This window comes from Eupeodes corollae, chromosome 3, assembly GCF_945859685.1.
Source record: "Eupeodes corollae chromosome 3, idEupCoro1.1, whole genome shotgun sequence".
Taxonomy (NCBI): Eukaryota; Metazoa; Arthropoda; class Insecta; order Diptera; family Syrphidae; genus Eupeodes; species Eupeodes corollae.
The window spans coordinates 78,025,850-78,039,903 of NC_079149.1; the positions used below are offsets into that span (position 1 = coordinate 78,025,850).

At 30.6% G+C, this 14,054-nt stretch overlaps 1 protein-coding gene across 4 annotated transcripts in view; it reads right to left on the reverse strand.

Annotated features, from left to right (window-relative positions):
- LOC129948833 (KN motif and ankyrin repeat domain-containing protein 1) overlaps window positions 1-14,054 on the reverse strand; it is a 55,928-nt gene that overhangs the window by 9,470 nt on the left and 32,404 nt on the right. The window contains exons 1-3 of one of the 4 annotated variants that reach the window (XM_056059917.1): window positions 10,779-11,020; window positions 3,001-3,260; window positions 193-1,637 (exon numbers count right to left, since the gene is read on the reverse strand). In XM_056059917.1, coding sequence (XP_055915892.1) covers window positions 193-1,637; window positions 3,001-3,260; window positions 10,779-10,839 — 1,766 coding nt within the window. In that variant the 5' untranslated portion in view covers window positions 10,840-11,020. Of the gene's footprint in view, window positions 1-192; window positions 1,638-3,000; window positions 3,261-3,358; window positions 3,454-10,554; window positions 11,021-14,054 lie in introns of those variants that run through there. The other 3 variants (XM_056059916.1, XM_056059918.1, XM_056059915.1) reach the window with 3 other exon arrangements.

Consider the following 14,054-nt stretch of genomic DNA (forward strand, 5'->3'; position numbering starts at 1 on the left):
TTGGCTGAACCTGCCCAAAGATTCTTAGAAATCTGCGATTTTGTGTGTACTTAAGTAATTGTTGATTTATAGTTCTAAAGTACGCTAAATCGCTAAATGACAGTTTGGCTTACTGCCGAAAAACAATTATTTTTAACTTTCAATTGGAAGCTATAAGTGCATGGGTCGCATCTCAGACTCTTTATCTCTCACCTTGGCATTGGCTTTTCCTCCGAAACAGAACTATTGCTTGGTGATGGTGATATGGTATAAGTGTTTTGACGTACAAATTTTTTTCTCACAGGACTGGGACTGGATAGATGTTTAGGTCTGGGAATCTTTGAGGAGTCTCTTGTCAGTGAAGAACTTCGTTGAGCTCTTGAAAAGTCCTTAGCCAAATTCTTTATGGCATCTTTGCACGAATCACAATAATTATCAGCACATGCAATGGAAATATGTGGTTTGACAATGTCACCACAGGCGATTTCACGAGTATGAAGTTTTTCGGTGTTGGACGAAGTATGTTTTAACACAACCTGCGGAACAGTATTTACGCCATGATCTATTGTTCTTATGAGGTCTGTGTTGGAGAAGCTATTTGTAGTGCTAGGTTTTATAGGCTTAGGTTGTTCATCAGTGTTGACGTGAGTTGTGCGAAGTTTAATAAGATCATTTGTGTCCGTTTGACGGCTTTCATTTTGTACACTACACTGGGAGGATTCACATATTTGATGGGGAACATTTTGAACTCCAATTGAAGTCACTGAGAACGATGTCTGCATTCCAATGGAATTGGTTGTCCATTGACTTTGAGTTCCAATAGTTTTTCGTTTAATGTCAAATTTTTCATTTTCTCCCAAGCTAAATGTATGACTGCGCCCCGGCATATCCAACAGTTTTAAGGAAAGCGGTCGTTTCTTTTCTTCGTCTAAATCAGGACCGCTCGCAACAGATCTTCTTGGTAAGGTGCATTTATCGCACAGCTGATCAGTTGTGCGGTGATCTGAACAGGAAATCGTTCGTACATCAGGTCTACATGAAACCATCACATCTCGAAGGCTTGGTCGCGCCATTACACCTATAGAAAACTTTGGAACTGGCCGTTCGGTAATAGTCTGAACCGAAATATGTCTTAATTCTTTCTTAGGTTCTGTTAGGACCTGTGTACCAACAGAGACCATTACCTTCTTCTGACTGTTCGACTTTTCTTTGTATTCCTTGATACAAATTTGAACGTGTTCATTGAGCTCTTGTTTTGTGTATAGTTTGTCAAAAATGTCCCCCGATTCCGAATGGGAAGACGAATTCGTGCCTACACTACGACGGAATATGGGAGTGCTTCCGCTACCAACATCTCGAGTATGTGAAACACACATAATGCCAACATCACGTTTAAGTACTTGATTAATAGTTCGTAATTGGTCACTTGGAGGGGAGGTGTTGCTTTTTAGTCGGGTGCCGAGACTTTCAAGTGAAATAGGACTGATGCGTTGTGGAGTAAAGTTGACAGGTGATGAATGCCTAGGACTTGAACTGCAATATGTTTGGTGTACTGGAGAGGCAGTGGCTTGTTCTTTGATTTTGACCAGTTCATCTTTGTTATGTTGAAGCTCTTTTTGAAGCTGCTGCTTTTCATAGCTTAATTGTGCTAGTTGGTTCTGTAATATAGAAATAGTAAATAAATATAAAAAAATGTGTATATTATGTATAATAAATTCAATTTCAAGAATGTTTTTGCAAATTTCTAATACAACATAATAAAGGTCATTAACATATCAAAACAAAATACTGCATCTACTATGACTGAATTTCTGTGAGACCTCATTATAGGTAATAAAAAGAAGATTGATGTGAAATTGTACTTGTATTAAATTAACTTGTAGATGTTTATTTAAGTTAAAGGTAGTGACTGTTATTAAGCCTAACATATGAATCAGTGTGCTTCTAAATAGGATAAACCACAACATATAAATATTATCCTAACCATTTATTCTCAACGAATTTTAAGATTCCTGCAAATTGAAGAATAATTCCCGACTTTCAATATGGAAAAGGGCAGAATTACTAGGACTTCAAAAAGCGATTATTCATGAAAAAAAAAGGATTTAAAGTTCCATCTATTCAAAATTCAAATCGTTTAAGAACTCAAGGAAAGTGATTTTATTTTACGCTAACACTTTTGTGTGACAATTATGGGGCAATTTCGTACTGAACTATTTTTGGGGCCAGTCGCCTGAAACAACAAAAGCCATTGCATTGCCCCAGGGTACCTGTTTGGTGCACTTTATCCAGGCATGTGATTATTTAAGAATGCTCGGGGCTAGGCCAGAAAGGATGTTTTTTATGGAGCTACCTCAAAGAGAGAGCTTACAGCTACAATCCCCGAACTCTAAAACATTTGTTGAGAAATCAGCGCATTTGAATCAAGTTTATTACAGTGTATGGCACGTAACACGGGGCTCCGTTTTGAAAAGTGCGTTCACCTCGACCGAAGACATTTGGATGACATATTGCTCAAAAATTGAAATCCACATTATTAGTTTGTCGTTTGATATTTAAGATAAAACAATAAAAATTGAGTTTCTATTAGCATACGTCAACGTCATAGCCTGAGATTATTTTATTTTAGAAAAGTTGTACAAATTTATTCAAACTTTGAAAGCTGCTTAAGTTCTTTTTTTTTTTTTGTATCTACAAACTTCACTAAAGTGAGACCTAGGGATCTAGTTTAACTAAATAAAATTTTTGACATTAGTTTTTCCCATTCTACACAATTAAAAGACTTAAACCGGTCTCCCGGCGCGACGAACGAGACATATTCTAAAGTATACACATAAACTATTTTTTTCGGAATTAAATATATTTCTCTTTTGCACTCAATTCAATCTGTGATCGTGCAGTAAATAAAAGACGTCACATCAATGTCATTCACTCTTTAAAAGCTGTACTGATAAGATTAGGAACGTATGTACATCATATGCAATAGAAACGAATGTATTCATATTACACAGAAATACTTACTTGTAGTCCAGGAATACTCTTGACTTGTTCTTCCAAATCTTTCATTCGATTTAGGCTGATGGCCATTTGTTGACGTATGCTGTGCAAAGTAAAAGCCTCCGAAACAGTTCCTCCTGGAGATATTTGGTTTTTCGTCGAGGAACCATCAGGATCTTTGAATCGTCTTGGAGGTGGCGGTGGTGGAACTTTTGAGCGAACAACTTCATTTTCTTGCTGCTTTTGCTTCGAGGCACGTGATTTGTGGCTAGCAACACATGAATCTATAAACGAACAAAAGAATAATGTTTTTTGTATTAATTTAGCCCCATAATAATTATAAATAAATTCAATTTTAGTGGTTGAAAGCTAAAAAAGCTACCAGTCAAAAATATTTTGATTTGAACCCAACGTTTGCCAACTGACATTATCTACTGCCAGCTAGCTCTAGTTTTTTCTCTCTGCTGCTATATTATTGGTGACTATGATGCGCCTTGAAGAAGCTTGTTTGAATAAATTTATTTATTTGCGAAAATACTATCAAGAAATGAGAGAAATGTAGTTACTCGTGCCATACATATATAAGTTCTTGTTAAGTGTGTGCGAATTAATGTTGTCAAACGGCACAAGAACAAAATTAAACTAATTAATTCATTTTATTTTAATTCGCTAGGTATATACAAAAGTATGTAAGATTAAGTTTTTAATATGTGCATACATTTATTTTAAAAGACTATCAACACATTAAGACTAAGAAATTTTTTTTGGATTCTATCATTCATCAATTGCATTTGAAACCAAGACGTGTTGGTAAAAAGTAATATAATGTATTTCATATTTTAAAGATCCTCATAAAATAAAATGCACGACTGGGTCGCACGAACTTGCTCCTGTATGCAAAAAGGCTGTTTAAATAAGTACCTATATAAGATTTTAAAATATACCTGTAAAATAAGTTTGTCTTCAAAGATATAAATGCCATTTGATTGGTCAAAAATAAACGCGCAATTCATCCCAAGACACAACTCATCCTAGGACATTTCATCCCGGAAGTGAAATGTACTTGTAAGCGTACTCAACGAAAACAATTGTTTGTGTATTCAACTATTTCGTTCAAAGCTTTTTCCTTTGCATAGCCTTATTTTAATTTCATATTAGAAGAACCAAGATTGAAAGTAAATTATCTGAAGTTAAGAAAGAGGAAGAATATGTATGTTTAAATTGTTAAGCCTATTGGTTGTGTAGTTAGGTAGGTGTCTAAAACGAACATAGAATAGTTCACTTGGCGTGCTCAGCTTTATGCAGATAGATAGATAATGACATGTTTATAATGATAGTGAAAGAATATTATTGGTAGGTAGAAGGTACCTTCTACAATCCAATGACATTCCTTCTTTCCTGCAAGTTTTCAGCGCAAACATGGAATTATTACGTTCAGTTTATTTTTTTCGTTAAAGTACAAGAAATTGCTATTCATGCTGGATTTTAGTTATGAAGTGACACGTAAGCAGTAGTTGTAAAGGTTGTACGTTTCTTTAACTAGTATTAAGAATTTATTCTTTTATATAGGCGAAGGAAAGTAAAATATGTGTGAAACAAGCTTATTCGTAAAGAATAATATTTTAAAATCACGTATAGAAAAGTACCAAGATATTAATTCTTGATAGACACTTTAAAATAGATTGTTGATTAAAAATATATCATATTCGTTAATCCGATGCAGTGGCGATACACAGCCATAGTGGGTATTTACAATAGTTATAGTTATAAAAATACATAAATATGTACCAAATGCATTAATTTGGATATAAGATAGGAATGTAATTAAAATTTTGTCAAAACAATTTACTTTAATGCAGTGAAAATAATTTAAAAAATAGTTTAAGATTCAAAATTTTATCTGAAAAATAAGTTTGTCTTCAAAAATTGAATTGCTATTTTATAAATCAAAAAACCCTTGATTTTTCATTTTTTTTGTTGAAAATCGTTCGAGCGGTTTTTTTTAAATTAATTTTTTATATATAAAATTTTTGAATTTTGTAAATATACGCTATACATTTGAATTTCGTAAAAAAATGTTGACCCCTTTTTGAGATATCGAATTTTAAAAAAAATTAAATTCAATATTTTTTAAAAATCCAAAAACTAAAAAAAAAACACTTTTGAAAATCAAACATTGTTAAGGCAATATAAGATCTTATTCAAACAAAATTATTGAAATCAGTTCATAAGTTGCTGAGAAAATTAAAAAACAAAATAACGGTTCTATGAGCGGTGCCATTCCTGAGCAATACAAAAATAGGTTTTTCTTATCAAAAGAAGCCAAGTTAAAAAATAAAATTTTAGAGAAAATGTAAAAAAAATCTATAGGTTTATTTTTGAGAAAATTCGAATTTTCGTTTTTTGACCAAAAAAATTGTATGGGGGCCACTGTTAGTTTTGATCTTAAAAAAAATAAAAAAAATCGCCTAACGCGAATTTGCTCAAAACCTTAACTTCCAAGTTTGAACTCAATCGACCCAATGGTTTAGGCTGTAGGAGCGTGGACAGACAGACAAAACCGACCGGACGGAATTGCGGGACCCCATCGTAATATCATATTTAAATAAAATCTCGAGTTCGAAAATTTGCACGAATGCAAAACTTGTTCCTATATGTCGCAAGTAAAAATGTATTAAAAATTGTATAAACTAACATATCTACAAGAACTGTTGGCGATACAGCTCGAAGAGAAACAAGGCCGAATGACTTACAATTTTCAACAATAATGCGGGTAATGTTAGGAATGGAGGGGACGAACAGATTTTATGTAGAATTAAAAAGCACTTTTCCAGCGGGGTTTGTCAAATTCTTGCAAAAAGTAATACGGTGAAAATAAACATTTTGGGAATACCGTTAAAGTTCGACATTCTCGTCGTCCAAATCAAAAAGAAGCCATGAAAGCTAAGCCAATATAAAAAACTGATGGTTAATTAGTTTAACGGTTAAGTTTGAGATGTTATATTTGATTTGATGTGTAATTTGTATTTTTGAAAAACAGTAAATAGTTGCAAACACATTCTAATCGAAGAATTCGTCCTTTGAATTATCAAAAAATAGAATTTGAATTAAAAATTCTCATAGGATATCTGTTTTAATTGTTGATTTTAAAGCACTTGACACAGAAAGTAAATAATAATAATTAAAAAGACGCATAAGTGGCCTTTTATATTGCCCCAGTTGCTCCAATGGACGTTGCGGCCCTGTCCGTGTGTGTTCAATTTGATTATTTGGCAGCAGGCGGTATGCACATCACTCTGGTTATAATGATGACGAAGATGATTATGTACTATGTAAAATCCTTATGTTTTATTTTAAGAATAAATTATTTTTAGTATTATTATGTATTAGCAGTTCCGTGAACATAGTTATAGAGAACCGTTAGTATAATGTTGTAAGAAGATAAATAGCATAAATAATTCCAAGTAATATGCACAATGTAAAGTAATGAAGAACGTTTAGAGATTTTGAACAAAGGTTGAAAATGCAAATGCTGACATGCTCAAAATGCAGACTGTTTTTGGCTTAAAAAATTTCAAATAAACAGAAATACAAAGAATGATTTCATGTGATCTATACTTTTTGCCAATGGACGATGTTAGCTTAATATATTTCTAGAGAGGTCAAAGACTGATGCTGTTTGGTTCTCTTTTTTTATAGATGAAAATTAATAATGAAGAACTTATTTCCCAAAATGATATAAAGACCATAACCACATGTCGACTCACCACCATTAGCCTTTGAGTGAAGATCCTAATGTTTTATTTAGTTTCGTTCCTGAAGGTGTTAAAGAAAGTGTTTTGTCTATAAATTCAGGGGCGATTGGTCCTGATGAGTAACAACCTTTATTTATTCCGTCTTTCCAGTCATTATTTTCTTTGTTACGTACCTGATTAACATAATTCTGACATATATGCTTCAATTTAAAGGAAAGTCTCCAACATTATCCTAAAACCTAAAGCAAGAAGAGGGTTGAGACCGAAATCAATACTACCTTTTATTAAAAGTAGCTAAAATCTTAAAGACTAAAGCATAAAGAATCCACCACTTGGCTTCAAAATAACATCCGTGCAACTAAAAGGAAAGTTTTGACATCTCTGAAGAAACATGAAAAACATTGTTTGAATATCAAGGCACATTTCTTATCTACTTCATTATTACAAGTCTTTTCATGCAAACGACCATTACATATAATGTTTAATATGCTTGGGCATATGTTTTCTTTCAGAACTACATATATCAGTAAAATGTGTTTGATGTTAATTGTCAGGAAGAACACAAGCCACAACTACAGGTGTCTACATATATCATCTTCTTTCTCTCGTCCGTGGAGTTCCTCAAGGATCAATTCTGGGTACACTTTTGTTTTCACCAATGATTTACTATTGGTTGTATAAGGGTAGTTCTGACTGAATCAATTTTAAAGGAATAATTAAATGGTTGATAATTACAGTGAAATATTGTTTCCAAAAATATTGCCACATTTTTACTTCACACACAAGGCCACACAGAGAATCGTTCAAATATAAATCCCACCATTCAACTGTCTGGGGTCAGAACTGCAATTTTGTGTTATTTTTTTTTTTTTGATTTGTGAATATGCATATATACGTGAAATTAGAGAAACACAGTAAATAGGCTTATTTACAAATCCTTGCAGCTTTTTTCATAGGATTAACTGTTCGTTGTCATCCGGAAAAATTTAGACTTAATATGTACTCTCTTTCTTGTTAACTTTCCATAGGAAGTTATTAAAATGGGTCCGACTTGTCAAATTGAAAATTTTGACATTTCTCGACGTTCAAAAGATTTTAAGAAAACGTACGTCCGTATGTCCGTACGTTCGCGACGTTTTTTTTTTTTTTGTCATCCAAATCTCAACAACCAGAAGCGATATAGGCTTCAAATTAATTTTGTTATACAGATAAAAAAGCATACAGATGCAGAAAGGGCTCTGAAGAAAATTGCGTAGGTGGTTTTTTTTACCATAGCAGTTTAAAAAAAATGCGAAAATTTAGTTAACCCTAAATATCTTACGAACCAAAAACGCTAGAGTCTTAAATTAAATTTTATATAGTATATTGTTACAAAAAAAATTGTCGCCTCGAAAGTTTTACGAATACAAAATGATTTTATCTCCAAAACCTGCAACGAAAAAAACGTTTTTAACATTTGGTAAAATGTTGAGAAAATCAAATTGGCAGTTTTTTTTTATAAAAAAAAAACCTAAAAAAAACATTGTACAAAGTTGGTAAAAATTGAATTTCGCCTCAAACCTCTCTTCAAAAATTTGAGATTATGGCTTCCAACTAATTTTAGCTTATAAGAAATATTGTTTTCAACATTTGGAAACATTTTGAGAAAAATCGAATTGACAGTTTTTTACAAAAAATAAAAACCTAAACAAAAAAATCAATAAAAGTTGGTAAAAATTGATTATTGTCTCAAATATCTTTTCAAAAATTTAAAATATTGGCTTTAAACTACTTTTATCTTTTCAAAAATATAGTTTTAAACATTTAGTAAAATTTTGGGAAAAATCTAATTGACAGTCTTTTTACAAAAAATAAAAACCTAACAAAAAAAGAATACTAAAACTTGGTAAAAATTTACTTTCGACTCAAATAGTTTTTCAAAAATTAAAAATATTGTTTTCAAACTTTTTTTATTTCACAGAAAATATTGTTTTCGATATCCAACAGTCCGTTTTTTCATAAGAAATAAAATCTTCAAGAAAAAGTACGAAAACTTGGTAAAAATTGATATTCGGTTCTTGATATCTCTCAAAGTAATTTCATTCATCCAATTTGTAAAAATTTAAAAATGCTACTTAAATTGGCAAACTAGATTTTTAAACTAAGCTATTTCTTTATATGAAACATTTTGTTAATGATTTTAAATTAATCTTTTTAAAAATTTATTTTCGCCTGTTGTATGAATCATATGTCTCTCTCACTATTCTAGGTTAATTAGTTATTAAGTTAGTTTAAGTATTGTCAGTCACACATTGTCTTTGTAACTAGCAACATCAAGCCTAATAAAGAATACTTATATTGTGACTAAAGAACGTTTTAATCTTTCATTTGACTTATACTACATCGCCTTAAATATCTCTTTGAAAATCCTAGATATTGGCTTTAGGCTAATTTGACCTTACAAACAAATTCATTTTCAACAGATTTTCAAATTTTAAGTAAAAACCAACTATATAATTACTCGTCAACTCAAAAAAAAAAAACAAAAAAACTGATAAGAAATGGTTTTCGACTCAAGTATTAGAACAAAGAAAGATATTGACTTTAAAGTATTTATCTCACACAAAATATTGTTATGATAATTTTGTTAAGTTTTTGGCAATTTATCAGTGTGGGTCCTATCCCAGTCTCTTTTTTTTAATTTACTATAATTTAAGTAATATTGTTTAATTTTAATTTTATTTATTCCAATTTGACTATCTTTAATTGAAATTCTTGATTATAAAAATATAGATTTTTAGATCTTTAAGTTGGGCATTTAAATTCAATTAATAAAATGCGCTATGGACGAAAAAATTGGCTCAAAACGATATTTTTTTATGAAATTTAAAAACTGTGTTAACATTTTCTATGTCTTCAAGGCAAACGTTTTGATGAAAACCTAGGGGGTCTATTTGTAGCGCATTGTGTGGGCAGGGTATTTCTTAAAGAGTGATTCAGAGTAAAGATTATTCTTAAAAGGCAATGGCACACATACAAACATAAATATAGGACAATTATGCTTTTTACATTTTAAAATTAAAGAAGCTTCATTCTTTTTATTTAAAAAAAAATATATTTTCGACTTTGACATTTGAAGGAAACTTTCGAATAAATAATAATTGTAGTAAAACCAATTTTTACGATTTTTGTTTAAATCATGGAACGATCTTTATATTTTGAAACGAATAATTTTATATAAAGTTGAATTAAAAGATTTGCGTTTGTGTATTCTACTCTAGGCACATAAAACAATGCATTATGACCTTTTAAAAAGAAGAAACACAATTAAGTGACATAAGTACAAAAGTGCTTTAAATGTGGTCAGATGTATTTAAATTTAAGTTTCGAATATGATTGTTCAAAAACGACTGAAGCGTCCTCTTTTCTTGGTTTCAATACTACCATAAAAGTACGCATTAAAAATAGTAAATACTTATTTTAGTTACGATTTTTTAAGTAAATACACACATTTAAATACAGCTTAATATTTTCTTCAAATAAGAGCACATATTTTTTTCGAGAATTTTTAAAAAGAGCTCTGAACTTTTTTGTAGTACTACAAATTTTTCAAGTTGTTTATATAAATATTTGAATTATGAACATAATTGTGACCCTTCCCCCATTCTGGCAAACGCCAAAAAGGTTTTGATTGTATCCTTGAATTCATTATCTTAATTAAAACTGTAAATAAAACGTATTCTATACAAACATAAAGAGTAAATATGTAATTGTTTTCTTAACAAGGGAACACGATTTTTCTTAAATAGTTAGCAATAAAAATAAAGATCATAAATCAACATACATTTCTTCCACCATTTGTTGTCAATAAAGTTTTCTTCGTAAGAAATATTATCATACATTGGTGCATACATAGCAAGTTTGTCACATATTATGACCAGAAAATTTAGAAAAGTTCATGCACTTGCAGCAGAGCGTTTTTATTTTGTTATCAAAGCACTCAATCCTTAGGTTCGAAAATATATGAACACTGTTTAATTTTAAATTTCACTCAATTGTTGCACTCACTCGTTTTTAATTTAGATTTAATATACTTTATGATTTTCATATCTTTCATTGTCGGCGTCATTGAAATCGTTTTAGATTTGAAATTTAATTTTAAAACAAACAAATTGTATTTATTATCCGCTAAATCTATATATGTATATGTAATTTGTTCGACTAACTTAATTTTAAAAAATCTATAAATATAGGTTATTCGTATTTCGGTTGTGTAACATCATAGAACACGTTACAACTAATATTCGTTGTCGACTAGCTCTGGCTATTAGAAAATAATATCGGCAGCTGAAGCTTCTTCAATTTTTTAGTGAGAGCTTAGATAATATACACATTCGCAAACACAGATAAAATTAATAATGAAAAAAAAAAAAACACTATGTGATGCAAGATAATTTTGTATTGTATTTTGTATAAAAGATATGCCTTGAGCACCTTTAAATATAAAAACCATCTTCTTCCGTTGATGAAAATTGTTCATTTTCAACTTTTGGTTTCGAAATTATTGTTTGGAATAAAGTAGTGAAATACTATTGCACTGCTAAATTAAATAAAGGCCACATTTCTAAATTTTAACATTTATCAATACTTTAAAATTCAGGTTCACATCAGTAGTGTTTTTATAATTATTTACTCTTAAGACTGAAGAGTCATGGATATTTTGGGCATTAAAAGGCTAAACAATTCTCATCATTATTGTCCTTAATGTGAAATATTATCTTGTAGTCAAATATTGAAAAACTAAGGTTTTTTACCTGTAAGTGGTTGTATATTATTTTAATACAATACGATTTTTAAGTCAATAATAAAATATATTTGTAAAATCACTTTCTTTTCTGACATACTGTGCATTTCGCAATCACACTTTTTTAATTTTTGTTGGCAAATCTCACGCTTGTTTATAGAACCAAAATAATCCATGCTAGTACTAGTAGCTCTCTTCAAAAGGCATATAAGTTAATATTCGTAGTGCGCCAACAACTTATGGCTTGCGTTACCCTTTTTTTAAAAAGAGATTAACAAGATAATATATTTCGTTTTAGGCTTTATACGATCTTTGAAGAGCTTATTATTTTTCAAAAATCAATACTTTCTTAATTTTAATGTACTTAGAAAAAAAGTCATGGGAGAAAACGAAGTTTGTTGAAAAGAAACACGATAAACTCGGAAAAGTCCCTTGTGCTGAAATTCAGCTTTCACTTTTCAAAAAAACAATCTGTAATTTGACAAAAAAATTATTATTTAAAAAATAAAAATTAATTGGTATGAGAAAAAATATTGCCTTTTTTTTGTTTTTATAAAGATTACTTATATTAATATTAAAAATTGTTAAAAATGAAGGCACATAGGTTGGGTTAAGTTAGGTTAAAGTTGCTGTCCAAGATGGAAACGGACACACTTAGGCCAGTTTAATGGCCCATTGGGGTACCACATGAATCTTGAGGCTTCCTCCTAAGCCCAATGGAACCAGTTTAAGTCCCTTACGAAACATGAGAGGCTGATTATGCTGATATGATTTAGATCGTTTAGATCGTTAAAGAAGAATTCTCCTAGGTAATTCTTGCTTTTTTGAGCCAGAGCAGGGCATGTACAGAGAAGATGAAGACTTAAGAATAAGGACTTGGCAATTCTGCCGTCTGCCTGATTTGACATTTTATAATACAAGAAAAATATTAAAACTAAAAGTAAAATAATTGAACTAAATAATTTATTTATAATTTAAAAATGTTAAACATTTTACAAAACCAACCATAATAATACAACAATTTGGTTAGATTCGTATACTAAAATAAATCAGCTAAGCAACAGAAAAAAACTAGATATGCAATCATTAACAATTTGGATATGATTTGAAACACAAAAAACATGTCAATTTTAATATGATTTGAAACATAAAAAGTTTACAATTTTAAAGTGATTTGAAACACAAAATTAAAATATTTTAAATAATGGTAGCCTGATAAGTAAACAATAACAATTTCGTTATGATTTGAAACACAAAAATAATAACAATTTTAATATGATTTGAGACATAAAAAAGATCAATTTCAAAGTGATTTGTAAACCAAAATTAAAAAGTTTTAAATAATGGTAACTGGCCGAATGATTAGACTTTACGTTGAGAAACTATTTCGGAAATGTAGGGCGTGCTTACAGAAATTATATAGAGTGGATCATCCTAGCAAACCATTTAATATCTCCTGAAGTCTGTTTGCAGTGAGATGGATTTCATTTAAATGTAATCGACGAATTTCCTGTAATATCGGGCATACCGCAATAAAATGATGTATATCTTTTATTTATCTTCTGTTACATAAATTACTAATTTGTGGAAGAACAGCACACAGTTAAGATTTCAAATTTCAAATCGTTAAAGATATAACTTAAAGCTTCGGTCGATTTTTCACTATTGAAATAGTTAGCTTCTGATGGTAATTGGTGATTGAGGTTCCCATAGGTTAAGGTGCTTTAGAGAGATGCTGATTGTAATTTCTTTCATCAATTTTAGCATTAACATTTGCAAATAAACATAGAGGTCCATTCTTCTACATTTGACTCCAATTAAGTTAAGTTAGCCTCATGTGAGATAGCTAGCTGACTCCATTCTTTGAATGGGGTGTCTTTAGATTGCAGTAGTCTTAGGAAGATGGTTTCATGAAGACTTCTTTCATCTCTCTTTATAACTCTTATTAAATAATTCGTGTTAATTTTGAGGCTTTGAGTATATATTAGCGTTACACCAGACTCCATAGCATAATTTGGTTTTGAATTGGGTAGTCTAAACAAGCGTTAGAAAAATTATTTACTCGAGAGCCAACTATTCAAAAACTGTAGCACCGTAGCTCATACAAGTGTTGACAGTTGCTTGAAAGACCCGATATTTTGCCACAAGATCGATTTTTGGATTAACAAAAATATTGGCCACAATAAACTCAACACAATTTTAGTCTCTTTGCTTTTTTGTTTGACATGCTTAGAAAAATTTAAATTTTGTGTAAGCAAAACTTCAAGATATTTAAACTCTTGTACTACTTCAATGCGTTCATTATTAAGTGACCAATTATCTTCTGGCAGCCTTCTTTTTTGACGCGCTTCAAAAATCATTATTTTCGTTTTGTTTGTGTTGGGGCTTGCACCAACTCTCGCAGAAGTAGTTCAATCTGTTTATTTGTAGCTGCAGAGTGAAAGGATTTTCAGCTAGTTCATCACAGATATCACCGATAAACAAAGCAAACATTTTTGGAGCTCAAAATGCAGCCTTGTGGACACACGCTGTGATTTCAA